General features: G+C 42.3%; 1 protein-coding gene across 7 annotated transcripts in view; it reads left to right on the top strand.

Moving 5' to 3' along the window:
- Window positions 1-27120, top strand: part of PCCB (propionyl-CoA carboxylase subunit beta) — a 94483-nt gene that overhangs the window by 6767 nt on the left and 60596 nt on the right. For 4 of the 7 annotated variants that reach the window (XM_025376077.1, XM_025376073.1, XM_025376072.1 and 1 more), the window contains 2 exons: window positions 2236-2292; window positions 4031-4144. The exons of 1 other annotated variant lie outside the window; for it this stretch is intronic. In XM_025376077.1, coding sequence (XP_025231862.1) covers window positions 2236-2292; window positions 4031-4144 — 171 coding nt within the window. Of the gene's footprint in view, window positions 1-2019; window positions 2113-2235; window positions 2293-4030; window positions 4145-27120 lie in introns of all 7 variants that reach the window. 2 more of the 7 variants (XM_025376070.1, XM_025376074.1) reach the window with 2 other exon arrangements.

The raw sequence follows: 27120 nt of genomic DNA, 5'->3' as shown, positions 1-27120 counted from the left end.
CATACTTTCGAGCACCTCTTATGCTCATGTTAGGGTGGGAGTGAGGAGAAGGTGGAGATGACTGAGACAAGAGTTCCCACCCTGAAGAAGCGAATCATTTTATAGGCAGAATGGCACAGAACAGATGTGACTACACAGCACATGGAGTGAGAGGTTCCAGGCAAATGTTGTAGACCCAACACAAGGGAAAATCACATCCATGGTTGAGGAAAGCTTTAGTAACAATGGGGCAATTGAGACAGGCCTTGAAGGATACTGAGGGTAGGGAGTGATGAGCTATTTTTTTTTTAATAGTGATCTCCAAGATGTTAATATCTTAAATATTTTTTCTGGGGGAGCTTCTGTTCTTCTGGGGAGCCTCCTCAGTCCCTTGCCTGATAATTGGCTGTTGGTGTATTCTGAGGGGAGAGAAAAAAGGGGCCAGCACTCACTGATTCAGTGTATAGGCTCGTAATCTTGTGTGTTTTCAGCCTCACCTTTTCCTCTTTTAGGTTAGCAGTTGTGAGTTTAGAACCCTTCTGGTTAATTTCCTTTACAGAACAAACCTTCTCTTTCCTCTCAAGGTGAAGGAGAGGCCCTGTGGGCTCTGACTGGTTCTAACAGAGACTTCTGTTGGTCTCTTTTTCAGCCCCCTTCTCATCTCCACTTTCCATGGTTCCTAGATTGTCCCCTCCTTGGTTACCCCCACTGCAGGTGTGTAAGCTTCCATTCTCTCCCTCTAAATCAGGTATTTTCTTGTGCTTTCAGTTCCCCCCAAATTTGTTTAATCCTTGCCATGCTATTGTCTCTTTGTTCTTATTCTCATGGCTGATTTTGTTCTTAATTCCCACCTGTCTTTTTGAGGGGGCTGTAGGAGAGGTTATTCCCACAATAAGCCCTTTACATCTGAACATAATGAAGAGCCATAAGCCGAAGTAGCAGTGAGAGCTCTGATTCTTGTTTTTTAACCTTCCTTTTTAAAACAGCAAATATAGGCCGGGCGCAGTGGCCGAGGTGGGTAGATCACTTGAAGCCAGGAGTTTGAAACCAGCCTGGCCAACGTGGCAAAACTGTCCCTACTAAAAATACAAAAATTAGCTGGGCGTGGTGGCATGTGTCTGTAATCCCAGCTACTCGGGAAGCTGAGGCAGGAGAATTGCTTGAACTTGGGAGGCAGAGGATACAGTGAGCCAAGATTATGCCACTGCACTCCAGCCTGGGTGACAGAGCAAGAGTCGGTCTCAAAATAATAAGTAAAATGAAACAGTAAATATTTCCTAAAAATAGAAGTGCTTGACTGATATCCATAGAATCTGGTATTAGAGTTAATTCTGTGTGATAGGTTTTCCTTCAGAGCTGCAAATCATTTTTTTCTTTTCTTTTTTTTCCTTTCAAATCATTTTTGTAGAGCAAAGACTAGCTCTTTTGCCTTGACAATTCATGAACTTCCTTTAAGATATTTTATTCTATGGAATAATCTATAAGTCAGACTTTTTTCTAATTTTTAAACTTCTGAAAATGCTTTAAAAACTATACGTGTGTATTTTTTTTTTTTTTTTTAAATATGGAGTCTCGCTCTGTTGCCCATGCTGGAGTGCAGTGGTGCAATCTCGGCCCACTGCAACCTCTGCCTCTTGGATTCAAGTGATTCTCCTGCCTCAGCCTCCTGAGTAGCTGGGATTATAGGCGCACACCACCACGCCCAGCTAATTTTTTTATTTTAGTAGAGATGGGGTTTCACCATGTTGGCCAGTCTGGTCTGGAACTCTTGACCTCAAGTGATTCACCTGCCTTGTCCTCTCAAAGTGTTGGTATTACAGGCGTGAGCCACTGTGCCCAGGCAATGTTTTTTTGTTGTTTTTTTTTTTGAGACAGGGTCTTGCTCTGTTGCCTAGGCTGGAATACAGTGGTGCTATCTCAATTTACTGAAGCCTCTGTCTCCTGGGCTCAAGTGATCCTCCTGCCTCAGCCTCCTGAGTAGCTGGGACTCCAGGCATATGCCACCATGCCCAGCTAACTTTTTAATGTATTTTTTTGTAGATACAAGTTTCTGCCATGTTGCCCTGGCTGGTCTCAGACTCCTGGATTCAAGCCATCCGCCTGCCTTGGCCTCCCAAAGTGTTGGGATTACAGGCATGAGCCACCATGCCTGGCCTAAAAGCTTTTATCTGTGAATTTTCTATTTCTTCCTCCTACTGGATTTTCATCTCTAGCCAGTCACTATATTTGACTTGCTGATTTGTATTTTCTTTTTAGGATTTTACAGTATTTGGAGGCAGTCTGTCAGGAGCACATGCCCAAAAGATCTGCAAAGTAAGTGTTTAATACTCAAATTCAATCCATTGCTTTCCTCAGTTACATAGTGCTTATTGGGTATCTTTGGGGTATAAAACACTGAGCTAGGTACTTGGGGTAGGGCAGAGGTATGCAAGATCTGCTACCCATCTGAAGGGGTGCATAACAGTTTTTGTATCGTGGATCTCTTCCATGGGCTAGCAAAGCCTGGACGCTCCTGTTTTTACATACCTAAAATAAAATTTGTAGGATTTTAAATGATTAAAAATGTTTTTAAAAACCACATTTATAATATATGTGCTCCCTTGTTAATGCATTTAATAACAAGATTTAGCAGTAGATCTAATAACTACGGTAATTTCAAAGTAGTCAAAGGTGAAATATTTCAGAGTATCCGCAACCACTTTAATGGGACGTAAAAATATCTGTGGCTTCTAATAATGACAAAGTCACAGGTATTTCTTTTTTTTTTTTTTTTTTTTTTTTTTTTTTGAGACGGAGTCTTGCTGTGTCACCCAGGCTGGAGTGCAGTGGCGCGATCTCGGCTCACTGCAAGCTCCGCCTCCCGGGTTTACGCCATTCTCCTGCCTCAGCCTCCGAGTAGCTGGGACTACAGGCGCCCGCCACCACGCCCGGCTAGTTTTTTGTATTTTTGGTAGAGACGGGGTTTCACCATGTTAGCCAGGATGGTCTCGATCTCCTGACCTCGTGATCCACCCGCCTCGGCCTCCCAAAGTGCTGGGATTACAGGGTTGAGCCACCGCGCCCGGCCCAGTCACAGGTATTTCTAATACTGAGGCTCATTGCCTATATTCATAATGAAAAGAAATGTTAACGATTGGCTAGAGTTAGTAAAGATAAAGATGTAAATTTTTTCCCATTCATGGACTCCTGTTCACAGACCTCTTGGGGTTCTGAGGATTTCAGGTGAAGAACCTTTTGTCTAGGTGGAGGGGCCAGGTGCTAGAAGGTAAAGAACAGTGGGAGCATTGTATGCTGATGTTTAAAAACCACTGCTAGAGATTAGATGCTCCGGAGAGGAATAAACTATAAATAATAGAGAATTTTGGAATTAAATTTGGAGCTACTGGTAACTGGAACATCTGGATTATAGACATGGTCCTATCATGTATTGCTCCTGAGACCTTGGGCCAGTCACTTAACTTTTATACCTTCTTAATTTTTCTCTTTTTACTGCCTCTGTTATGATGGCTAAATGAGGTAATGGAAGTGAAAGTGCTTTTTAAACTGTCAAGGGTTGTAGGAATATTGCTTATTATGCTGTCAGATTACTAACCCATGAGGAAAATCTGTCACATTAGAAGTAAAAGCAGACCTGGGCCTGCCCTCAGATTAACAGATGGGTCAACATCTGCTTTCATGAAAGTACCACTTTGCCATTCTGTCTACTGTAAGTTCTTTCAAAGCAGTACCTGGGAACACAACTGGCTGCTGGAAGATGTTACAATGTGAGCCTGTGGTTCTAGAAATGGTTGCCATGAGTTGTTTTATCCCCTGCTAATGGGAAGTGCTTTGGCTCCTGGGTGTTTGGGGACTTTAATCAGCCTTTTAAATATCTGGTCCTTTGTCCTCCATGAAGGTACCCAATCACGATGGGGAGTGAAACCAGTGTTACTGCCTCCTGTTTTGAAAAGTGCACTCGGGACATTTTCCAGAAAACACTGTGGTACTTTGTGAATGTCGTTTTTTATATCAAGAATACTTGTCTCAATAAAAGATTTTTCCGCTGTCTCAGATCATGGACCAGGCCATAACAGTGGGGGCTCCAGTGATTGGGCTGAATGACTCTGGGGGAGCACGGATCCAAGAGGGAGTGGAGTCTTTGGCTGGCTATGCAGACATCTTTCTGGTGAGAAACCTGTTAATAGAGAATAGAGAATAAAAAAATACAGGGCTTAAGTTCTCTAAGCCATGACCTGGCCAGAGCTTCTCCAACTCTCCTTATTGTTCTCTGCTGCATTGTGTCTGTTCTGTGGGTCCTTTCTGTGTCACTAGGGGTGGGATTGAAGGGTAGATGAAAAGCAAGAGAGAGTGGGAAGAGAGGGTTTTCATTTTTTTCTAATAGAGGGCCACACATAGGAGAATTTACAGTTAAAGATCGTTCATAAGGGAAAAGCACTTGAGAATTTTTTTTTTTTTGAAAGCAAGGGAGAGGAAATATGAAAAGTTAAAATGAACTGATGTGCTAGAATTAGAATTTTTTTAAAAAGTCGCACTTTTAAACAATTTTTTTGTTAAAACACTACAGGATTATTATATAAATTCCAAGCCATAGTGCAAAGAAGAATGAAATCACCCCAGAGCCTACCATTCAGAAACATTTGGCGAGCCTCATTACTGACATCTCTTTGCTTATTTACAGACTGAAATTATGAGAGAAAGAAATGAAACATAAAATAATGTGTTATGTGAAGTATAAAGTGTATTTGTGAGAGATACAGTAAGAGAGATTGGGATGAGGGAGAGACATACTGCAGCCAGAAACTGGCAACACTTCCAGGGAGGATAAAGGAAGGAGACAGGCAGACATTGTTTCTAATCAGGCCAGCCATTCTTGTCATCCCTGCTCTGCAGGCTTGCTTCTGTGGGTGGCTTGGCCTAAGCAGTTTAGGCCTGAAAGTCATTCCTGTATAGAAACAAAAGAGCGGCCCTCAGAGATGTGGTGATAAACCACCACATTTTAGAGCTTGACTGGATTTTAGAATATCATCTAGTTGAATACATCTTTATGGGTCTGGAGGAGTTTTTTTAAAAAAAATATTTATTGATTGATTTATTTAGAGACAGGGTCTCGGTTGGCCAGGCTGGAATGCAGTGGCATGATCTCTGCTTACTGCAACCTCAGCCTCCTGGGCTCAAGCGATCATCCCACCTCAGCCTCTTGAATAGCTGGCACCACAGTCATGCACCACCACATCCGGCAAATATTTTGATTTTTTTTTTTAATAGAGGCGGGGTTTTGCCATGTTGCCCAGGCTTATCTTGAACTCATGGACTCAAGCGATTGACCTGCCTTTGCCTCCCGAAGTGCTGGGATTACAGGAGTGAGCCACCACGTCTGGCCTTTAATTTTTGTTTTCAAGGGCTAGTCTTTACTTTCAGATCTTCATTGCTTAATTAATTGCTTACTAATGCTGCTTGTCATATTGATACCTCCACTCACTTATTCCTACCTGTGTTATTTTTTGGTAACTTTTTATTTTGATAAAATTTCAAACTTCAGGCTGGGCGCAGTGGCTCAAGCCTGTAATCCCAGCACTTTGGGAGGCCAAGGCAGGTAGATCATTTGACGTCAGGAGTTCAAGACCAGCCTGGCCAACACGGTGAAATCCTGTCTCTATTAAAAATACAAAAATTAGCTGGGCGTAGTGGCATATGCCTGTAATCCCAGCTACTCAGGAGGCTGAGGTGGGACAATTGCTTGAACCCGGGAGACAGAGGTTACAGTGAGCCAAGATTGTGCCATTGCACTCCAACCTGGGTGACAGAGCAAGACTCCGTCTCAAAAAAAAAAAAATTCAAACTTTATGGAAAATGACAAGAATAGTACAGGAACTCCTTTTTTTTTTTTTTTTTTTTTTTTTTGAGACGGAGTCTCGCTCTGTCGCCCAGGCTGGAGTGCAGTGGCCGGATCTCAGCTCACTGCAAGCTCCGCCTCCCGGGTTCACGCCATTCTCCGGCCTCAGCCTCCCGAGTAGCTGGGACTACAGGCGCCCGCCACCTCGCCCGGCTAGTTTTTTGTATTTCTTAATAGAGACGGGGTTTCACCCTGTTAGCCAGGATGGTCTCGATCAGGAACTCCTATATGTGCTTTTCCCAGATTCACCAGTTGTTTACATTTTCTCCATTTGTTCTGTTATTCTCTCTCCATATATACATATTTGCATGTTACATTTTTCTGAAGTATTTGAGAATAAATTGAAGATACTATGTCTTCTTTACCTCCTAAGTTCTTCATTGGGTATTTCTAAAGAATAAGGATATTCTGTTAAATAACCAGAATACAGTAATAAAAATCAGGAAATTTAACATTGATTCATCTATGTTATTCTAATTCATTATCCTTATTCAGGACTTAAGTCCTTTATAGTGTGTGCTCTTGGTGTGTGTGTGCTTTCTCTGTGCACACGCTCTCGCTCTGTCTCTGTGTGTGTGTGTGTGTGTGTATACATATATATATATGTGTGTGTGTGTGTGTTCCTCCTGGCCAGGATCCAATCCAGAATGAAGCATTGACTTTAGATGTTATCTCTCTTTAATCTTTTTTGATCTGGAGCAGTTCCTGTCTTTGTTCTCCATGGTCTTGACATTTTAAGAAATAGCTTTATAGGGCCAGGTGTAGTGGCTCACACCTGTAATCCTAGCACTTTGGGAGGCCAAGGTGGGTGGATCACTAGGTCAGGAGTTCAAGACCAGCCTGGCCAAGATGGTGAAACCCTGTCTCTACTAAAAATACAAAAATTAGCTGGGTGTGATGGCAGGTGCCTGTAATCCCAGCTACTCAGGAGGCTGAGGCAGGGAATTGCTTGAACATGGGAGGTGGAGGTTGCAGTGAGCCGAGATCATGCCACTGCACTCCAGCTTGGGTGACAAAGCGAGACTCCGTCTCAAAAAAAGTAGCTTTATTGAGATATAATTTACAAACCATAAAATCCACCCATTGTAAACATGTAATTCAAATTAATTTTTAGAGTTGTGCAGCCATAATCTAGTTTTCGAACCTGCCACTCCAAAAATACCCTCTTGCTTTTTTGCAGTCAGTTCCCACCTAACCACAGTCAACTCCTCACCCAACTTTCTTCTTTTACAGATTTTTACAGACTTCTTTCACTAAGCACCGTTTTTTGAGGTTCATTTATATTGTAATGTGTATCAATTCATTCCTTTTTATTGGTGAATAATATTCTGTTGAATATTTTACATATTTTCATTATTTACCAATTGAGGGATATTTGGGTTGTTTCTAGTTCCTGGCTATCATGGATAAATGCTACTGTGAACATTTGTGTATTACTCTGTGTGGACATGTGTTTTCATAACCCTTGGGTAGATAAGTACCTAAGAGTGGGATTGTAGGTTTTATGATAAGCTTGTTTATAACTGTTTAAGAAACTGCCAGATTGTTTTCCAAAGCAACTAAACCATTTTATATTACCATGAGCAATGTATTCAGGGTCACAGGTTCTCCACATCTTTGTGGATTACTTGGTATTGTCAGTCTTTTTTTTTTTTGAGATGGAGTCTCGCTCTGTGGCCCAGGCTGGAGTGCTATGGTGTAATCTTGGCTCACTGTAACCTCTGCCTCCCGGGTTCAAGTGATTCCCCTGCCTCTGCCTCCTGAGTAGCTGGGATTACAGGCATGCACCACCACGCCTGGCTAATTTTTGTATTTTTAGTAGAGACAGGGTTTCACCATGTTGGCCAGGCTGGTCTCGAACTCCTAACCTCAAGTGATCCACCTGCCTTGGCCTCCCAAAGTGCTAGGATTACAGGCGTGAGCCACTGCACCCAGCCACTCTTTTTTTTTTTTTTTTTTTTTTGAGACAGGGTCTCACTCTATTGTTCAGGCTGGAGTACAGTGGCATGATCACAGCTCACTGCAGCCTTGACTTCCTGGGGTCAAGTGATCCTCCTGCCTCAACCTCCCAAAGTGCTGGAATTACAGGCATGAGCCACTGCGCCTGGTCCAGTCTTTTTGACTATAGCCATTTTAGTGGTGTGTAATGGTATCTCACTGTAGTTCTAGTTTGCATTTCCCAGATGACTAATCATGTTGAGCATCTTTATGTACATATTAGTCATTTGCAAACCTTCTTTGCTGAAATGTCTATTCAGATCTTTTGTCTATTTTGTAATTGGGTTTTTGAGTTGTAAGAGTTCTTTATATATTCTGGATACAAGTCGTTTATCAGATATATGATTTGTAAGTACTTTCTCCCAGTCTGTGGCTTGTCTTTTCTTTCTTAGTGGTAGCTTTATTTATTTTTATTTTTTATTTTTTGAGACAGCCTCACCCTGTCCTCCAGGCTGGAGTGCAGTGGCATGATCTTGGCTCACTGCAACCTCTGCTTCCTGGGTTCAAGTGATTCTCGTGCCTCAGCCACCCAAGTAGCTGTGATTACAGGCACGTGCCACCACATCCAGCTAATTTCCTTGCCTTTTTAGTAGAGACAGGGTTTTACCATGTTGTCCAGGACTGGTCTTGAACTCCTGAGCTCAGGTGATCTGCCTGCGTTGGCCTCTCAAAGTGCTGGGATTACAGGCATGAGCCAGCACGCTCAGCCTATTTTTATTTTATATTTTAAAGACAGGATCTTGCTCTGTTGCCTGGGCTGGAGTACAGTGGTGCAGTCACAGCTCACTGCAACCTTGAACTTCTGGGCTCAAGCAATCCTCCTGCCTTAGCCTACCGAGTAGCTAGGGCTATAGGCACACACTAGTATACCCAGCTAATTAAAAAAAAAATTCTTTTGTGTGTAGAGATGGGGTTTTACTACATTGGTCAGCCTGGTCTTGAACTCCTGGTCTCAAGCGATCTGCCTCGGCATCCCGAAGTGCCAGGATTACAAGCCACTACACCCAGCCTGTGGTGGCTTTTTTTTCTTTTTTTGAACTAGGGTCTCACTCTGTCACCCAGGCTGAAGTGTAGGGGTGTGATCATGGCTCACTGCAGCTTGGACTTCCCAGGGTCAGGCAGTCCTCCTGCCTCATCCTCCTGAGTGGCTGAGACCACAGGCACATGCTACCATGTCTGGCAGTTTTTTTTCATTATTTGTTGAGGTGGGGTCCCACTATGTTGCCCAGGCTGGTCTCAAACTTCTGGACTTAAACCATCCTCCTATCTCAGCTTCCTAGAGGGCTGGTATTACTGGCATGAGCTGATGTGGTCAGCCTCTGGTGGCTTTTGAGGTGGAGACATTTTTAATTTTGAAGTCCAGTTTATCAGGTTTTCTTTTGTGGGTCATGCTTTTATTGTCATATGTAAAAACTGTGTGATACAAAGTCATGAAGATTTTGTTTTCTTCATGGAGTTTTTTTTGTAGGTTTGACTTTTTTTTTTTTTTTTTTTCCTGAGACGGAGTCATGCTCAGTCGTCCAGGCTGGAGTGCAGTGGTGCGATCTCGGCTCACTGCAAGCTCCGCCTCCTGGGTTCATGCTATTCTCCTGCCTCAGCCTCCCGAGTAGCTGGGACTACAGGTGTCTGCCACCATGCCTGGCTAATTTTTTTTGTATTTTTAGTAGAGACGGGGTTTCACCACGTTAGCCAGGATGGTCTCGATCTCCTGAACCTGTGATCCACCCACCTCGGCCTCCCAAAGTGCTGGGATTACAGGTGTGAGCCACTGCATCTGGCGTTTTTTTTTTTTTTAAGATGTGGTTTCGCTCTTGTTGCCCAGGCTGGAGTTCAATGGTGCAATCTCAGGGATCACAGGTGCCTGCCACCAAACCTGTCTAATTTGTGTGCGTATGTGTGTGTGTGCGTGCGTGAGCGTGGGTCTCGAACTCCTAACCTCAGGTGATCCGCCCACTTTGGCCTCCCAAAGTGTTGGGATTACAGGCGTGAGCTTCCACGCCCAGCCAGCTCTCTTATAGTAGGTCTATGATCCATTTCGAGTTAATTTTTGTATATGGCGTGACGTGAGGGTCTAACATCATTCTTGTCTCCCACCATTAATTGACATAACTATTCTTTCCCCACTGAATTGTCTTGACACATCGATAAAAATATCAGTTGAGCATAAATGTAAGGGTTTGTTTCTGAACTCTGTTCTTCGATTGTTCTATGTCTATCCTTAAAATAGAACCTGTCTTGATTACTGTAGTTTTATAGGAGTTTTGAAGTTGTGTAAAGTCCTCCAACTTGGTATTTCTTCTTCTTCTTCTTCTTTTTTTTTTTTTTTTTTAGATGTGGTCTCGCTTTGTGGCCCAGGTTGGAGCACAGTGGCATGATCTCAGCTCACTGCAACCTCCACCTCCTGGGTTCACGCGATTCTCCTGCCTCAGCCTCTCAAGTAGCTGGGATTACAGGCACATGCCAGCACACCCAGCTAATTTTTGTACTTTTAGTGGAAATGGGGTTTCACCATATTGGTCAGGCTGGTCTCGAACTCCCTCAAGTGATCCACCCACCTTAGCCTCCCAAAGTGCTGGAATTACAGGCGTGAGCCACCATGCCCGGTGGTCGTTCGTTCGTTCGTTCTTTTTGTCTGTCTTTCTGTCTTTTTGTCTTTCTGTCTGTGTTGTCTTTCTTTCTTTGAGATGGAGTCTCACTCTGTCGCCCAGGCTGGAGTGCAATGGTGCGATCTTGGCTCACTGCAGTCTCCACCTCTCGGGTTCAAGCGATTCCCTGCCTCAGCCAAGTAGCTGGAATTACAGGCGCCCACCCCAATGCCCAGCTAATTTTTTGTATTTTTAGTAGAGACAGGGTTTCACCATGTTGGGCAAGTTGGTCTCCAACTCCTGACCTCAGGTGATCCACCTGCCTCGGCCTCTGAAAGTGCTGGGATTACAGGTGTGAGCCACCATGCCTGGCCCAATCAGCTCTTAACTCTACAAAAATGCCTGCTGAGATTTGATAGGAACTGCATTGAGTCTGTAGATGAATTTGGTGAGAATTTACATCTTAACATTTTGTGTCTTTCACTCCATATAGATGGAATGTTTCTCTGTTTATGTAGCTTTTTAATTTGTCTCAGCAGTATTTTATAATTTGCAGCATATCTGTCTTGCATTCTTTTGTTAAACTTATATTTAAAATATTTCACTCTGGCCAGGCGCGGTGGCTCATGCCTGTAATCCCAGCGCTTTGGGAGGCCGAGGCAGGGGGATCACCTGAGGTCACAAGTTTGAGACTAGCCTGGCCAACATAGTGAAACCCTGGCTCTACTAAAAATACAAAAATTAGCCACGTGTCGTGGTGCGCACCTGTAATCCCAGCTACTGAGGAGGGTGAGGCAGGAGAATCACTTGAACCCAGGACGCAGAGGTTGCAGACTCCAGCCTGGGCGACAGAGCAAGACTCTGTCTCAAAACAAAACAAAACAAAATATTTTACTTTTTGTGATGCTATTCAGAATGGAATTGTCTTGTTAATTTCCTATTTGGATTCTTCTTTGCAAATGCATAGAGATACAATTGATTTTCATATGTTGATCTTGTATCCTGCAGCTTTGCTGAGGTTGTGTATTAGCTCGAGTAAGGTGTGTGTGTGTGTGTGTGTGTGTGCATTTCTTTGGATTTTCTATATATACGATCATGTCTTCTGCAAATAGAGGCAGTTTTACTTATTCCTTTCTAATCTGGATGCCTTTTATTTCTTTTTCTTGCTAATTGCTCTGCCTAGAACCTGTAGCACAATGTTAAGTAAAAGTAGTAAGAGTGGACATCCTTGTCTTGTTCCTAATCTTAAGGAGAAAGCATCCATTTTTCACCATTAAGCATGATGTTAACTGGTGTTTTGTTTTTTTTTTTTTTTTGTACATTCCCTTTCTCAGGTTGAGGAAGTTCTTTCTACTTCTGATTTTTTGAGTATTTTTATCATGAAGGGTGTTTAATTTTGTCAAATGCTTTTTTATGCATCTATGAGATAATCGTGTTTTTTGTTCTTTATTCTAATGATATGGTATGTAACATTATTGGTTTTTAGAATGTTTAGAAACCAACCTTGTATTCCTGTGATAAATCCCACTTGGTCATGGTATATCATCCTTTTTTGGAAGGTGCTGAGCTCTGCTAGTATTTCCTTAAGTACTTTTGAATCAATATTAGTAAGAGACATTGGCCTACAGTTACGTTATGATGTTTTCTTTTGGTTTTGGTATTATAGTAATTCTCACCTCATAGAATGAGTTGGAAGGGTTGCCTCTGTGAGATAGGTTCACTATGCACTGGTTACGAACTTTTCTGATTTCAGTAAGATAGAACACACACAAGTTACGTGAAGTGCCTGGCCACATCTATTGTTTTTTGACTTTTTTATTTTTTCTCCTCTAGACAGAGTCTTGCTCTGTTTCCAAGGCTGGAGTACAATGGTGCAATCTTAGCTCACTGCAGTCTCCACCTCCTGGGTTAAAGCAGTTCTCCTGTCAGCCTCCCGAGTAGCTGGGACTACAGGCACATGCCACTACGCCCAGCTAATTTTTGTATTTTTAGTAGAGACAGCGTTTTACCGTATTGGTCAGGCTGGTCTTGAACTCCTGACCTCAGGTGAGCCACCTGCCTCGGCCTCCCAAAGTACTGGGATTATAGGCATGAGCCACTGCGCCTGGCTGTTTTTGACTTTTTAATTATGGCCATTTTTGCAGGAGTAAGGTGGTATCTCATTGTGGTTTTCATTTGCATTTTCCTGATAGTGATGGGAGCATTTTTTTCATATGTTTGTTGGCCATTTGTGTATCTTCTTTTGAGAAATGTCTATTCATGTCCTTTGCCTGCTTTTCGATGGGATTATTTTTTTCTTGCTGATTTGAGTTCCTTGTAGATTCTGCATACTGGTCCTTTGTCAGGTGCATAGTTTGCAAATATTTTCTCCCATTCTGTGAGTTGTCTCTTTCCTGATTATTTCTTTTGCTGTACAGAGGCTTTTTAGTTTAATTAGGTCCCATTTATTTTTGTTTCTGTTGCATTAGCTTTTGGGGTCTTAGTCTTGAATTTTTTGCTTGGGCCAGTGTTCAGAAGAGTTTTTCCAATATTGTAGAATTTTTATGGTTTCAGGTCTTAGATTTAAGTCTTTGAAGTCTGGTAATGTGATGCCTTCAGATTTGTTCTTTTTGCTTGGTATTGCTTTGGCTATCTGGACTCATTTGGTTCCGTATAAATTTTAGGAGTGTTTTTTCTAGTTCTGTGAAAAATGATGATGGTAATGGTAGTGTTTTGATGGGAATTGCATTGAATCTGTAGATTGCTTTGGATCATATAATCATTTTCACTATATTGATTCTTACCTCCATGAGCACGAGATGTGTTTTCATTTGTTTGTGTCATGTATAATTTGTTTCAGCAGCATTTTGTAGTTTTCCTTGTAGAGATCTTCACCTCCTTGGTTAGGTACATTCCTAGGTATTTTATTTTATTTTTTTGCAGCTGTTGTAAAAGGGATTGAGTTCTTGATTTGATTGTCACCTTGGTTATTGTTGGTGTATAGCAGTGCTATTGATTTGTGTACATTAATTTTGTAACCTAAGACTTTACTGAATTCCTTTATCAGATCTAGGAGTCTTTTGGATGAGTCTCTAGAGTTTTCCAGTTATATATGATCATATCACCGATAAACAGTACTTGTTTGACTTCCTGTTTTCCAATTTGGATGCCCTTTCTTTCTTTCTCTTGCCCGATTGCTCTGGCTAGGACTTCCAGTACTATGTTGAATAAAAGTGGTGAAAGTGGGCATCCTTGTCTTGTTCCGGTTCTCAGGGGGAGTGCTTTCAACTCTTCTCCATTCATTATGATGTTGGCTGTGGGTTTATCATATATTGCTTTTATTATTTTGGGGTAAATCCCTCCTGTGCCTAGTTTGAGGGTTTTTTTTTTTTTTGGTCTTAAAGAGATGCTGGATTTTTTCACATGCTTTTTCTGCACCTACTGAGATGATCGTATGGTTTTTGTTTTAAATTCTATTTATGTGATGTATCACATTTATTGACTTGCATATGTTAAACCATCCCTGCATCTCAGGGATGAAACTCACTTGATCATGTTGTATTATCTTTTTGATGTGCTGTGGGATTTGGTTAGCTAGTATTTTGTTGAGGATTTTTCATCCATGTTTATCGGAGACACTGGTCTGTAGTTTTCTTTTTTTAATGTCATTTTCTGGTTTTGGTATTAGGGTGATACTGGCTTCATAGAATGATTTAGGAAGGATTCCCTCTCTCAATCTTTTGGAATAATTTCAGTAGGATTGGTACCAATTCTTTGAATGTCTAGTGGAATTCAGCTGCGATCCAGCTGGTCCTGGGCTTTTTTGTTGTTGGCAGTTTAAAATTACTGATTCAGTCTCACTGCTTGTTTTTGGTCTGTTCAGGGTTTCTATTTCTTCCTGATTTAGAGGACTGTATGTTTCCACGAATTTATCCATTTCCTCTAGATTTTCCAGTTTGTGGGTGTAAAGATGTTCATGTTAGTCTCGAGTGATCTTTTGCATTTCTTTGATATTGGTTATGATGTTTACAGTTTCATTTTTAATTGAGCTTATTTGGATCTACTCTCTTCTTGGTTAGTCTCACTAATGGTCGACCAATTTTGTTTATTTTTTCAAGGAACCAAGTTTGTTTTATTTATTTTTTTGCTTCAATTTCCTTTAGCTCTGCTCTGATCTTTGTTATTTCTTCTGCTGGCATTGGGTTTAGTTCGTACCCGTTTCTCTGGTTCATGGAGGTGTGACAGTAGGTTGTCAGTTTGTGTTCTTTCAGACTTTTTGATGTATGTATTTAACATTGAACTTTCAGCATTACTTTTGCTGTATCCCCAGAGGTTTTTATAACTTGTGTCACTACTATCATTCATTTCAAATTTTAAAATTTTCATCTTGATTTATTGTTAACCCAGAAATCATTCAGGAGCAGATTATCTAATTTCCATGTATTTGTATAGTTTTGATCATTTCTTTTGAAGTTGATTTCTGGTTTTGTTCCACTATGGTCTGAGAAGATACTTGATATGATTTCAATTTTGTTAAAGTTATTGAGACTTGTTTTGTGGCCTATCTTGGAGAATGTTCCATGTGTTGATGAGAAGGATGTATATTCTGTAATTGTTTGGTAGAATGTTCTGTAAATATCTGTTAAGTCCATTTGTTCTAGGGTATAGTTTAAGTCCATTGCTTCTTTGTTGAGTTTCTGTCTCAACAAAAACAGTCTAGTGCTATCAGTGGAGTGTCGAAGTCCCCCATTTCACTGTGTTGCTATTTCATTTCCTAGGTCCAGTAGTAATTGTTTTATAAATCTGGGAGCTCCAGTATTAGGTGAATATGAATTCAGGATTATATCTTTTTGTTGGATTGTTCCTTTTATTATTATATAATGACCTTCTTTTTCTTTTTTTCTTTCTTTTTTATTATACTTTAAGTTCTAGGGTCCATGTACACAACATGCAGGCTTGTTACGTATGTATACATGTGCCATGTTGGCGTGCTGCACTCATTAACTCATCATTTACATTAGGTATATCTCCTAATGCTATCCCTCCCCGCTCCCCCCACCCCACAACAGGCCCTGGTATGTGATGTTCCCCTTCCTGTGTCCAAGTGATCTCATTGTTCAGTTCCCATCTATGAGTGAGAACATGCAGTGTTTGGTTTTCTGTTCTTGCGATAGTTTGCTGAGAATGATGGTTTCCAGCTGCATCCATGTCCTACAAAGGACATGAACTCATCCTTCTTTATGGCTGCATAGTATTCCATGGTGTATATGTGCCACATTTTCTTAATCCAGTCTGTCATTGATGGACATTTGGGTTGGTTCCAAGTCTTTGCTGTTGTGAATAGTGCCGCAATAAACATACGTGTGCATGTGTCTTTATAGCAGCATGACTTATAATCATTTGGGTATATCCCCAGTAATGGGTTGGTTGGGTCAAATGGTATTTCTAGTTCTACATCCTTGAGGAATCGCCACACTGTCTTCCACAATGGTTGAATAGTTTACAGTCCCACCAACAGTGTAAAAGTGTTTCTATTTCTCCACATCCTCTCCAGCACCTGTTGTTTCCTGAGTTTTTAATGATCGCCATTCTAACTGGTGTGAGATGGTATCTCATTGCGGTTTTGGTTTGCATTTCTCTGATGGCTAGTGATGATGAGCATTTTTTCATGTGTCTGTTGGCTGTATGAATGTCTTCTTTTGAGAAATGTCTGTTCATATCCTTTGCCCACTTTTTGATGGGGTTGTTTTTTTCTTGTAAATTTGTTTGAGTTCTTTGTAGGTTCTGGATATTAGCCCTTTTTGTCAGATGAATTGATAGCAAACATTTTCTCCCATTCTGTAGATTGCCTGTTCACTCTGATGGTAGTTTCTTTTGCTGGGCAGAAGCTCTTTAGTTTAATCTCATTTGTCAAGTTTGGCTTTTGTTGCCATTGCTTTTGGTGTTTTAGACATAAAGTCCTTGCCCATGCCTATGTCCTGAATGATATTGCCTAGGTTTTCTTCGAGGATTTTTATGGTTTTACGTCTAACATTTAAGTATCTAATCCATCTTGAATTAATTTTTGTATAAGATGTAAGGAAGGGATCCAGTTTCAGCTTTCTACTTATGGCTAGCCAGTTTTCCCAGCACCATTTATTAAAAAGGGAATCCTTTCCCCATTTCTTGTTTTTGTCAGGTTTGTCAAAGATCAGATAGTTGTAGATGTGTGGTATTATTTCTGAGGGCTCTGTTCTGTTCCATTGGTCTATATCTCTGTTTTGGTACCAGTACCATGCTGTTTTTGTTAGTGTAGCCTTGTAGTATAGTTTGAAGTCAGGTAGTGTGATGCCTCCAGCTTTGTTCTTTTGGCTTAGGGCTCTCTTGGCAATGTGGGCTCTTTTTTGGTTCCATATGAATTTTAAAGTAGTTTTTCCCAATTCTGTGAAGAAAGTCATTGGTAGCTTGATGGGGATGGCATTGAATCTATAAATTACTTTTGGCGGTATGGCCATTTTCACGATATTGATTCTTCCTATCCATGAGTATGGAATATTCTTCCATTTGTTTGTGTCCTCTTTTATTTCATTGAGCAGTGGTTTGTAGCTCTCCTTGAAGAGGTCCTTCACATCCCTTGTAAGTTGGATTCCTAGGTATTTTATTCTCTTTGAAGCAATTGTGAATGGGAGTTCACTCATGATTTGGCTCTCTGTTTGTCTGTTACTGGTGTATAAGAATGCTTGTGAGTTTTGCACATTGATTTCGTATCCTGAGACTTTGCTGAAGTTGCTTATCAGCTTAAGGAGATTTTGGGCTGAGACGATGGGGTTTTCTAAATATACAATCATGGCATCGGCAAACAGGGGCAATTTGACTTCCTCTTTTCCTAATTGAATACCCTTTATTTCTTTCTCTTGCCTGATTGCCCTAGCCAGAACTTCCAACACTATGTTGAATAGGAGTGGTGAGAGAGGGCATCCCTGTCTTGTGCCAGTTTTCAAGGGGAATGCTTCCAGTTTTTGCCCATTCAGTATGATATTGGCTGTGGGTTTTTCATAAATCGCTCTTATTATTTTGAGATATGTTCCATCAATACCGAATTTATTGAGAGTTTCTTTTTCTTTTTTTTTCTTTCTTTTTCTTTTTTACTGTTGTTGCTTTAAAGGTCTATTTTGTCTGCTGTAAGAATAGCTACTTCTGCTTGCTTTTGGTTCCCATTTGCATGGAATATCTCTTTCCCCCCTTTACCTTGAGGTTATATGAATCCTTATGTGTTAGATGAATCTCTTGAAGACAGCAGATTTTTTTTTGTGATTTTAAAAAAATCCATTCTGCCATCTGTATCTTTAAGTGGAGCATTTAGGCCATTTACATTCAACATTAATATTGAAATGTGAGGTACTGTTCTGTTTATCGTTTTAGTTGTTACCTACTTTGTTTTTTTTTCATTGTGTTGTTTTATAGGCCCTGTGAGTTTTATCTTTCAAGAGGTTTTATTTTGGTGCATATTGAACTTTTGTTGCAAGATCTAGAACTCTTCTTCTGAAGAGTAATGCTGGTTTGGTAGTGGCAAATTCCCTCAGCATTTGTTTATCTGAAATGACTTTATTTCACCTTCATTTAGGAAGCTTAGTTTTGCTGGATTCAAAATTCTTGGGTGACAGTTATTCTGTTTAAGGAGGCTAAAGATAGAACTCCAATCCCTTCTAGCTTGTAAGGTTTCTGCTGAGAAATCTGCTGTTAGTCTGATAGGTTTTTCTTTATAGGTTACCTGGTGCTTTTGTCTCACAGCTCTTAGGATTCTTTTCTTCATGTTGACTTTAGACAGCCTGATGACTATGTGCCTTGGTGATAATCGTTGTGCAATGAATTTCCCAGGAGTTCTTTGAGCTTCTTGCATTTGGATATTGAAATATCAGGCAAGGCCAGAGAAGTTTTCCTCATGGATTCTCTCAAATAAGTTTTCTGAACTTTTGGCCTTCTCTTCTCTCACAGGACCACCAGGTATTTTTAGGTTTGGTTGTTTTACATAATCCCATATTTGTTGGAAGCTTTGTTCATTTCCTTCTTTTTTTTTTTCTTTGAGATAGAGTCTTGCTCTCTCACCCAGGCTGTAGTACAGTGGTGTGACCTCTGTCTTCTGGGCTCAAGCAATCCTCCAACCTCTGCCTCCTGAGTAGCTGGGACTACAGGCACATGCCACCACTCCCGGCTAATTTTTATATTTTTTGTGGAGACAGGAATTTGCTATGTTGCTCAGGCTGGTCTCGAAGTCTGGAGTCAAGCAGTCCACCTGCCTTGGCCTTCCGAAGTGCTAGGATTATAGGCATGAGACACTGTGCTCAGCCTATTTATTTCTTTTGATTCTTTTTTCTTTATTTTTGTCTGATTGGGTTAATTCGAAAGCTTTGTCTTGGAGCTCTGAAATTCTTTCTTTTACTTGTTCTAGTCTGTTGTTGAAACTTTCCATTGCATTTTGTATTTCCGTAAATGTGTCTTTCATTTCTGGAAATTCTGATTGTTTTTTCTTTATGATATCTATGTAGAAAATTTTTCCTTTGTATTCTTTTTTTTTCTTTTTTTTGAGACGGGGTCTCGCGCTGTGTCACCCAGGCTGGAGTGCAGTGGCGCGATCTCGGCTCACTGCAAGCTCCGCCTCCCAGGTTCACGCCATTCTCCTGCCTCAGCCTCCGAGTAGCTGGGACTACAGGCGCCCGCCACCACGCCCGGCTAGTTTTTTGTATTTTTAGTAGAGACGGGGTTTCACCATGTTAGCCAAGATGGTCTCGATCTCCTGACCTCGTGATCCACCCGCCTCGGCCTCCCAAAGTGCTGGGATTACAGGCTTGAGCCACCGCGCCCGGCCTTTCCTTTGTATTCTGAATTGTGTTTTAAGTTTTTTTTAATGTTGGTTTTCACCTTTCTATGGTGTCTCCTTGAGTAGCTTAATAATCAACCTACTGAATTATATATATGATTATTTCAAAGATTTCATTTTGGTTTGGATCCATTGCTGGGGAGCTAGTGTGATCTTTTGGGGGTATGTTGGAACCCTGTTTTGTCTTATACCAAAATTACTTTTCTGGTTCCTTCTCGTTTGTGTAGAGTATTTCTTCTCATTGTTCTCGAATTTATTTTTGATTTGGCTGTGGTTTTTTTAAGTTTCTTTTTCCTCCCCACTAAAGATGTGACTTTAATGTTTTTAGTTTATTATAGCCTAATGTGATTCTTAATGCTTTTAGGGTGAAGACTGTATGAGTTCCTTGGCTATAGAGAGTCTTTGTATGATGGCTTCTTTAGATACTGGTTGTATTTATTTATTTATTTATTTATTTTTTGTTGAGGTGGAGTCTTGCTCTGTCGCCCAGGCTGGAGTACAGTGGCACAATCTTGGCTCACTGCAACCTCCGCTTCCTGGGTTCAAGCGATTCTCCTGCCTCAGCTTCCTGAGTAGCTGCGACTATAGGCGTGCACCACTACGCCTGGCTAATTTTTGTAATTTTAGTAGAGATGGAGTTTCACGATGTTGGCCAGGCTGGTCAAAAACTCCTGACCTCAGGTGACCCACCTGCCTTGGTCTCCCAAAGTGCTGGGATTACAGACGTGAGCCACTGTGCCTGGCCTGTGTTTAATAGATGTGTGCGCAAGTTCCCTGTCTCCTAAGGGGTTGAGATAGAAAGGTCTCTTGAAGCTTATCTCATTCCCCTGTGGTGTGCACTTTTTTATTTAATTTTTCCCCTGTATTTTATTTACTAAGTTGATGGTTAAGGCTTCAGGCCAGTAGGGGAGGTGTCCCTGGGTAGGAACCAGTTGTGGCTAAAGCTAATGGGCAAATGCAGTACTCAATAAGGCAGTGGTTCCAGCCTTGATGAAGGTGGCTGGGGGAACTCTCAATTAGATGTACTGAGGTCTTATCAGGGGGAAGGGTGGGAGCCACCTCAGCTCCCCTGCCAGGCCAGTAGAAAAGCTATTCATCTCCCAGACTTGATCCTGCCCTAGTGTTCCAGCTGTTCGGATCAGACAGGCACTTCTTTTCATCTGTAGGACTGTTGTTGTTCCACATAGAGAGGAATTTGTGACTCTGCCTCTCTTGCAAGCCTGAACTTGGGCCAGTGTGGGGGTGGGGGTGAGGGGGTTCCTTCTGTGGGGATGCAGCCACTCTGAAGTGTTCCAGGAAGGCTGTCTATAGGTGCACCTATGCCACGCTCCTGTGGAGAAGCCCCAGCTGTGTCTGTGTAGTGGTGGACAAGGCGGGAGAGAAGATACCTTCTCCAAGACCCTTCATGAGCAGCAAAGCTGCCTGATTGTTGGGGTAGAGCTGCAGACTTTCCCTTCTGAGCCCAGCACTGCAATTGTGTCTCTGCTGAGAGGAGCTTCCCATCAGTGGAAAGATCTGGAACTCAAGGCCCACCATCTGAATTCTTTTTTTTTTTTTTTTTTTTTTGAGACGGAGTCTCGCTGTGTCACCCAGGCTGGAGTGCAGTGGCGCGATCTCGGCTCACTGCAAGCTCCGCCTCCCGGGTTTACGCCATTCTCCTGCCTCAGCCTCCGAGTAGCTGGGACTACAGGCGCCCGCCACCACGCCCGGCTAGTTTTTTGTATTTTTTTAGTAGAGACGGGGTTTCACCATGTTAGCCAGGATGGTCTCGATCTCCTGACCTCGTGATCCACCCGCCTCGGCCTCCCAAAGTGCTGGGATTACAGGGTTGAGCCACCGCGCCCGGCCCACCATCTGAATTCTTTTGTCCCACTGGGTATTCCCTTGGTATGGTGGTCTCCTCCTTCCCTTAGGAGTAGGACTTCCGGAGAGCCAGGTTACATTGATTGCTATTGTTCTTCTGGGTCTAGCCACCCAGTGGGGCTGCCCAACTCCAGGCTGGTGCTGGGGAATGTCTGCAAGGGTAAGGGGACCTGTCCTCAAGTCTCCCAGCAAGGGATATACCAACACTAGCACTGATGGGGGTGGCAGGGGAGTGAGGTAGACTCTTTGAGGTTCCTTGGTTACAGAAAGCCTTATTGTGCTGGCTTTCTCAAATGCTGGTTATAATAGTAGTGAACTGGTCACGTGGACAGATGCAGGATCTCCTGGTTAACCCCTCCAGGGTTTTGCAAGCAATGGTGCTGTAGCAGGAAGTGCCACAGACAAAATCCTTCAGACACCAAGTTAAAGAAGGAAGGGGTTTATTTGGCCGGGAGCATCGGCCAGACTCCTGTCTCAAGAGCCGAGCTCCCTGAGTGAGCAAGTCCTGTCCCTTTTAAGGGCTCACAACTCTAACAGGGTCTGTGTGAGAGGGTCGTGATTGATTGAGCAAGCAGGGGTACATGACTGGGGGCTGCATGCACTGGTAATCAGAACGGAATGGAGCAGGACAGGGATTTTTACAATGCTTTTCCATACAATGTCTGGAATCTATAGATAACATAATTGCTTAGGTCACGGGTCAGTCTTTAACTACCAGGCCCAGGGCACGGCGCCCGGCTGTCTGCCTGTGGATATCATTTCTGCCTTTTAGTTTTTACTTCTTCTTTCTTTGGAGGCAGAAATTGGGCATAAGACAATATGAGGGGTGGTCTCCTCCCTTGTTCCCCCTCTTTGAGACTCTCACTCATTTTATTAGTGGGAGTTCTCACTTTCATCTTCTCTACCCATGTCTGCCTGCATGACAGATCGATAGTGATTCATGTAGTACACTTGTGCTGAAGCATTCTGGTGAACTAGAGTAGCCATGAAACCTTTTACCATTTGAATGAGTACAGGTAGTAAACAAGGGATTAGTAAGCAGGTTCCTGTTGCTACTATAATTTCTATTATAAGAGTTTTAAATCCTCCTAGCACTGGGAACCATTTTCAAACATGGCCTCAGGGTCAAATCCGTGCCACACTTGTACAGGCATATGTGCCAGTTTTGTTATGTCTTTAACTATATCTTCGACTACTTGCCCCGATCATCTATGTGCAGGCAGCAATTGGTAAGGTTAAATTTTCTACAGACTTCTCTTGCAGCTGCTAGCAAGTAGTTGAGAGTTAATCTATTTTGGTAGATAACATTTCTCATCTGAGTTTCTTGCTGGGCCAGAACCGTCAAGGCTTTACCGGCTTTATTAGTGATGATCTCCAAGACAGCTTGCAACCGTATGATTCGGTAGAGCATGTAAATGGGGGTCTGGTATCTTCATGAGCCATCTTGTGCCTAAGTTTCAGGCCAATAGTATTGTATAATTTTTTCAGGAGGCCATTCATCATCTTTTTAATTACCTATGGCTATGTTTTGCTTTTCGTGGGAAGCATAGACAGGGAAGCCCAGGAGTTCGCCTGTTTTTATGGACAGTGGGAAGAAAGATGGTTTAATAGTGCCTATAACACAACTACCTGTCCACTGGTCAGGTAGCTTAGCATAGGCTCTATGTCCACGTGTATCAGTATAGCCCAGTGGGGGCCATCCAGTCCCAGTGGGATTCTGGGTGGGCCCAAACTGTCTGCAACTTTGGAAATTTACTGAATGGATTTTTCTTAGTGTGGTTTGAACCCCACTAGGTGGCTGTTTTTGTGGTACTATTATACAGTTTCTGTCCAAGACAACTAAGTCGTCCTACAGGATGAATGAATTTTTTTCTTTCTTTAGCTATACAATACTGTCCAATAATTGAGACTTTTACAACTTAGAAATTACCAGGGTGATTTTTTGGGCTGGGAATTCATCAGGAACTCTGTCTGTAGGCCCTAATTCTTGGGCTTCTTCCTATGGCCATTGATCTTCCATTACAGTTCCTCCACAAACATAACATGAAATGACATTTAGAGACTGCGCTACATGCTCGGCTAATTGCAAAAACAAATTTCTGGTTTTTCCTGAGGTCTCTGGTACTGGCACATTTTTTAGTTCATCATAGAAAGTCTGAAATACTGGTTCCGGAGAGAGTTTATGAACCCCCCCTTTTACTAAGATATTTACTCTGGGATCCCGTCCTTTTCCATCAATGCCCAGAGATGTGTGTTCTCCTTTTTCTCACCTTGGGTTTAAGGGATTTGTAATTATTATAAATTTCAAGGAGTTGCAGATTCCACTCGTACAGGAGGGGCTGCCTTCTCCTTTTTGGAGCTAAACAGGATCTCTTTCATCCTTTTTTAAAGTAGTCTAGATGACACAAGACCAGTAATTACACACATTTGCAAATGAGCCTAATTCATGGCAGATATACTTATTTCCTGCCATGTAACTTTTTTTCCCCCCCAAGTTAAAGAACCGCATCCTATTCCATGCCAATTGCTATTGATAGTGGCACAAGCATTAAATTTTAGGGTTTTATGCTTCGGGACCTCTCTTTCTTCTGTCCTAGCTATTACTTTACTTGTGTTGCCTAGAAAAGGACCAGTCTTTAGTTTTATTTTAAAAACTGTGATTATGGGAGGCTTAAAATGGGTCATAACACGCATCAGGTTGGTTATTTCCTGGGCTACATACCTTGGATAGAATAGCATTATATAAACAAGTTCCTGTTAGAGTCCCGGTACACTTATAATAACTGTAAAATAATAGGACTGTAGCAATCTTTTGTCCTACCTCAGTGACTATATGTATATACTGGGAGCAGTCCTTGGTCTGAGGAAGGTCAGTTGAAATCCTTCCTGTACAAGTCCAAATTTTAAGGAAAATGAGTCCTGCGATGAGTTTCCTCATGCTTCAGCCGTGCGTAGACCAGTTAGCTTCTGGGTGTGACTGGAGCAGGGCTTGTCGTCGTCTTCAGAGTCACTTTGCAGGGGTTGGCGAAGCTGATCCCATCCACATACAGCTCACAGTGTGCTGATGTTTAAGGATGGTCTCGGAGGTTGGGCCCACTAGAATAAACTGAGTCCAATACCTCTACACAGTTATGTTCAACTGGGCCCTCTGATACCGGGAGCAAGATGGCGGGGTTTAGGGTGTTGCAAACTTCAGTGGTTACGCGGGGATTTTTACAGAGCAAGCTTTGGTATCTAGTTAGTCTAGCATTCGTTAGCTAATGATGTCCTTTGGTATTAAAGTCACCACAGCATGGGGAGACTTTAGGTTTTGCCTAAGAGTTAGCTTATCTGCTGCTTGTGCTAACAGGGCTGTTGGTGCTAGGGCCCTTAGACATGGGGGCCAGCCTTTGGAAACCTTGTCTAGTTGTTTTGAGAGGCCACTGGCCTTGGCCAGGGCCCCACAGTCTGGGTTAAAACTCCAAGTGCCATTTTTTTTTTTTTTTTGACACGTAGAGTGTAAAAAGTTTTGTCAGGTCAGGTAGCCCCAGAGCTGGGGTCGACCTGAGTTTTTCATTTAACTTGTGAAAAGCTTGTTTCTGTTGGTTGTAATAGATGTAGTTTATCCAGTCTATGTTTTTATTAATTGTCACCTACTAAAACATTGACTTAAATCCTGTAGTTATTTGATTTCAAGCTTTAAATTGATCTGGTATTCCTTGCAGGGATCCAGTTGCATCTAAATAGATGTGAGAGTCGAAAGACCCATAAGGGGCTTCTCTTGCTTTTTGACGTCTTATTTTTTTCTCCCTCTGGTTGATGAAATGCCAGGGTGAAAGGGATAGCTAAATGGACTAAAGCACAAGTGCCACTCCAGTTATTTGGCAGAGTGCCCAGTAAAGGTCCATCACAATACCATCACACATCTGCTTGGGGATGAACAAAGGCTGACTGATTGATAAGCTCTTGAAAATTCTTAAGCTCATCGCATCTCCAAAAAATGCTAAGTTTCCTCCCTGTCATGAGAGAGACGAAGTGAACTTAGTGTTGGGAGATGGAGGCTGGATGGCCCTTGGGGGCTGACCCGCAGGGTACCGGACTTCGGAGTATAGCAGAGAGAGCTTGGCATGACTTATTACTTCAGTCTATAGAATCCTGGAAAAGAGCCACCATGCAGCCTACGCCTGGTCAACTGGAGGACCACCTTAGTGGAAGGGGGAAAATCTGGGCCTCTGGCCTGCCATGTGCACAAGCATAACAATTGTTTTTGTTTAACGTGCAGATGGAATATTTGATCCATTTTAACCAGGCATTTGCATCTTGGTATCCTGTCTTAATTGCTAAAGTTTGTTTTAAGTCTTTAACTTCTATGATCGTCTAGTAAAATGAATGTATGATTTTAGGAAATTACAGAAACAGGTTGGGGCAGTCCATCCTTGCTCTTTAGTGGTCCACAGAACATTGGACCAACTATGGCATGAAAGCTGTACATTGAGAGGCAAGACTCCTGGTTGGCACTGGGGTCTTTATCGAAATCTCCCCAGATTAAATGGTCCTAGTTTACTAATGCCTAGTCTGGGGAGAGTCAGGAGGCACAGAAGTACTTTTCTGAAGTAGAAAGCTGTCTTTGACTTGGCAAGTCTCCACAGGGTATAACAAGGCAAGCATTAAATGCAGTTGTTTGAGGTGAAATTGACTTGGTTATGTTAATAACTAGATGGTCAGCAATAGAATGGGGAAAGAAGAAATAGTAATAAAATAGATGAAAAGAGTTAAATTTTTCTTAGCTTTAGTTTGGTAGGGTTTTCCCCTGGGACTATGGTCCATGACTCTGGAGGGGGTGGCGCTTTCTTGACTCGGGTGTGATGAGTCCATCCTTTTTTGCTGTACAAACAGCAGGCTTGCTGGTTAGCAGCACAAGGTAGGGGCCTTCCCAGGCTGGCTCGAGTTTTTCTTTCCACCCTTTGATGAGAACGTGATCTTCAGGCTGGTGCTGGTTTAACAGAAATTCTAAGGGTGCTACACGTGCTAAAAGACTTTTAGTTTTGAGGGAAGGGAAAGTGGAAGATAAACCAAATATATAATTTCTTTTTTTTTTTTTTTTTTTGAGACGGAGTCTCGCTCTGTCGCCCAGGCTGGAGTGCAGTGGCCGGATCTCAGCTCACTGCAAGCTCCGCCTCCCGGGTTCACGCCATTCTCCTGCCTCAGCCTCCCGAGTAGCTGGGACTACAGGCGCCCGCCACCTTGCCCGGCTAGTTTTTTTGTATTTTTTAGTAGAGGCGGGGTTTCACCGTGTTAGCCAGGATGGTCTCGATCTCCTGACCTCGTGATCCGCCCGTCTCGGCCTCCCAAAGTGCTGGGATTACAGGCTTGAGCCACTGCGCCCGGCCCAAATATATAATTTCTAAGAAACTGACCTTTTGTTTTAAATGTGGAGACATCAACAGTGGACTTTATAGTCTTTGGTGCCTTCTTACTGAGAAATTTCCTTTAGCACCTGTTTTTATTAGTTTTTAGACCAAAGAAAGCCAAACACCATTTTGTATTTGATAATGCTTTTTATATGATTTTTATACCAGATAAGCTAAATTTTACCTTTATATTAGTGTGTTTTTTTTTTTTGAGACGGAGTCTCGCTCTGTCACCCAGGCTGGAGTACAGTGGCGCGATCTCCGCTCACTGCAAGCTCCGCCTCCCGGGTTCACGCCATTCTCCTGCCTCAGCCTCCCGAGTAGCTGGGACTACAGGCGCCGCCACCTCGCCCGGCCAATTTTTTTGTATTTTAAGTAGAGACGGGGTTTCACCGTGTTAGCCAGGATGGTCTCGATCTCCTGACCTCGTGATCCGCCCGTCTCGGCCTCCCAAAGTGCTGGGATTACAGGCTTGAGCCACCGCGCCCGGCTAGTGTGTTATTAATATTAAACCTAATTGTAATAAAACCTTATAGACATATTTATCTAATTTTTTTTTTTTTTTTTTTTTTTTTT

This window comes from Theropithecus gelada, chromosome 2 (assembly GCF_003255815.1).
Source record: "Theropithecus gelada isolate Dixy chromosome 2, Tgel_1.0, whole genome shotgun sequence".
NCBI lineage: Eukaryota > Metazoa > Chordata > Mammalia > Primates > Cercopithecidae > Theropithecus > Theropithecus gelada.
Note: the sequence above shows the minus strand (reverse complement) of the source record. Positions and strands in the feature narration are given on the sequence as shown.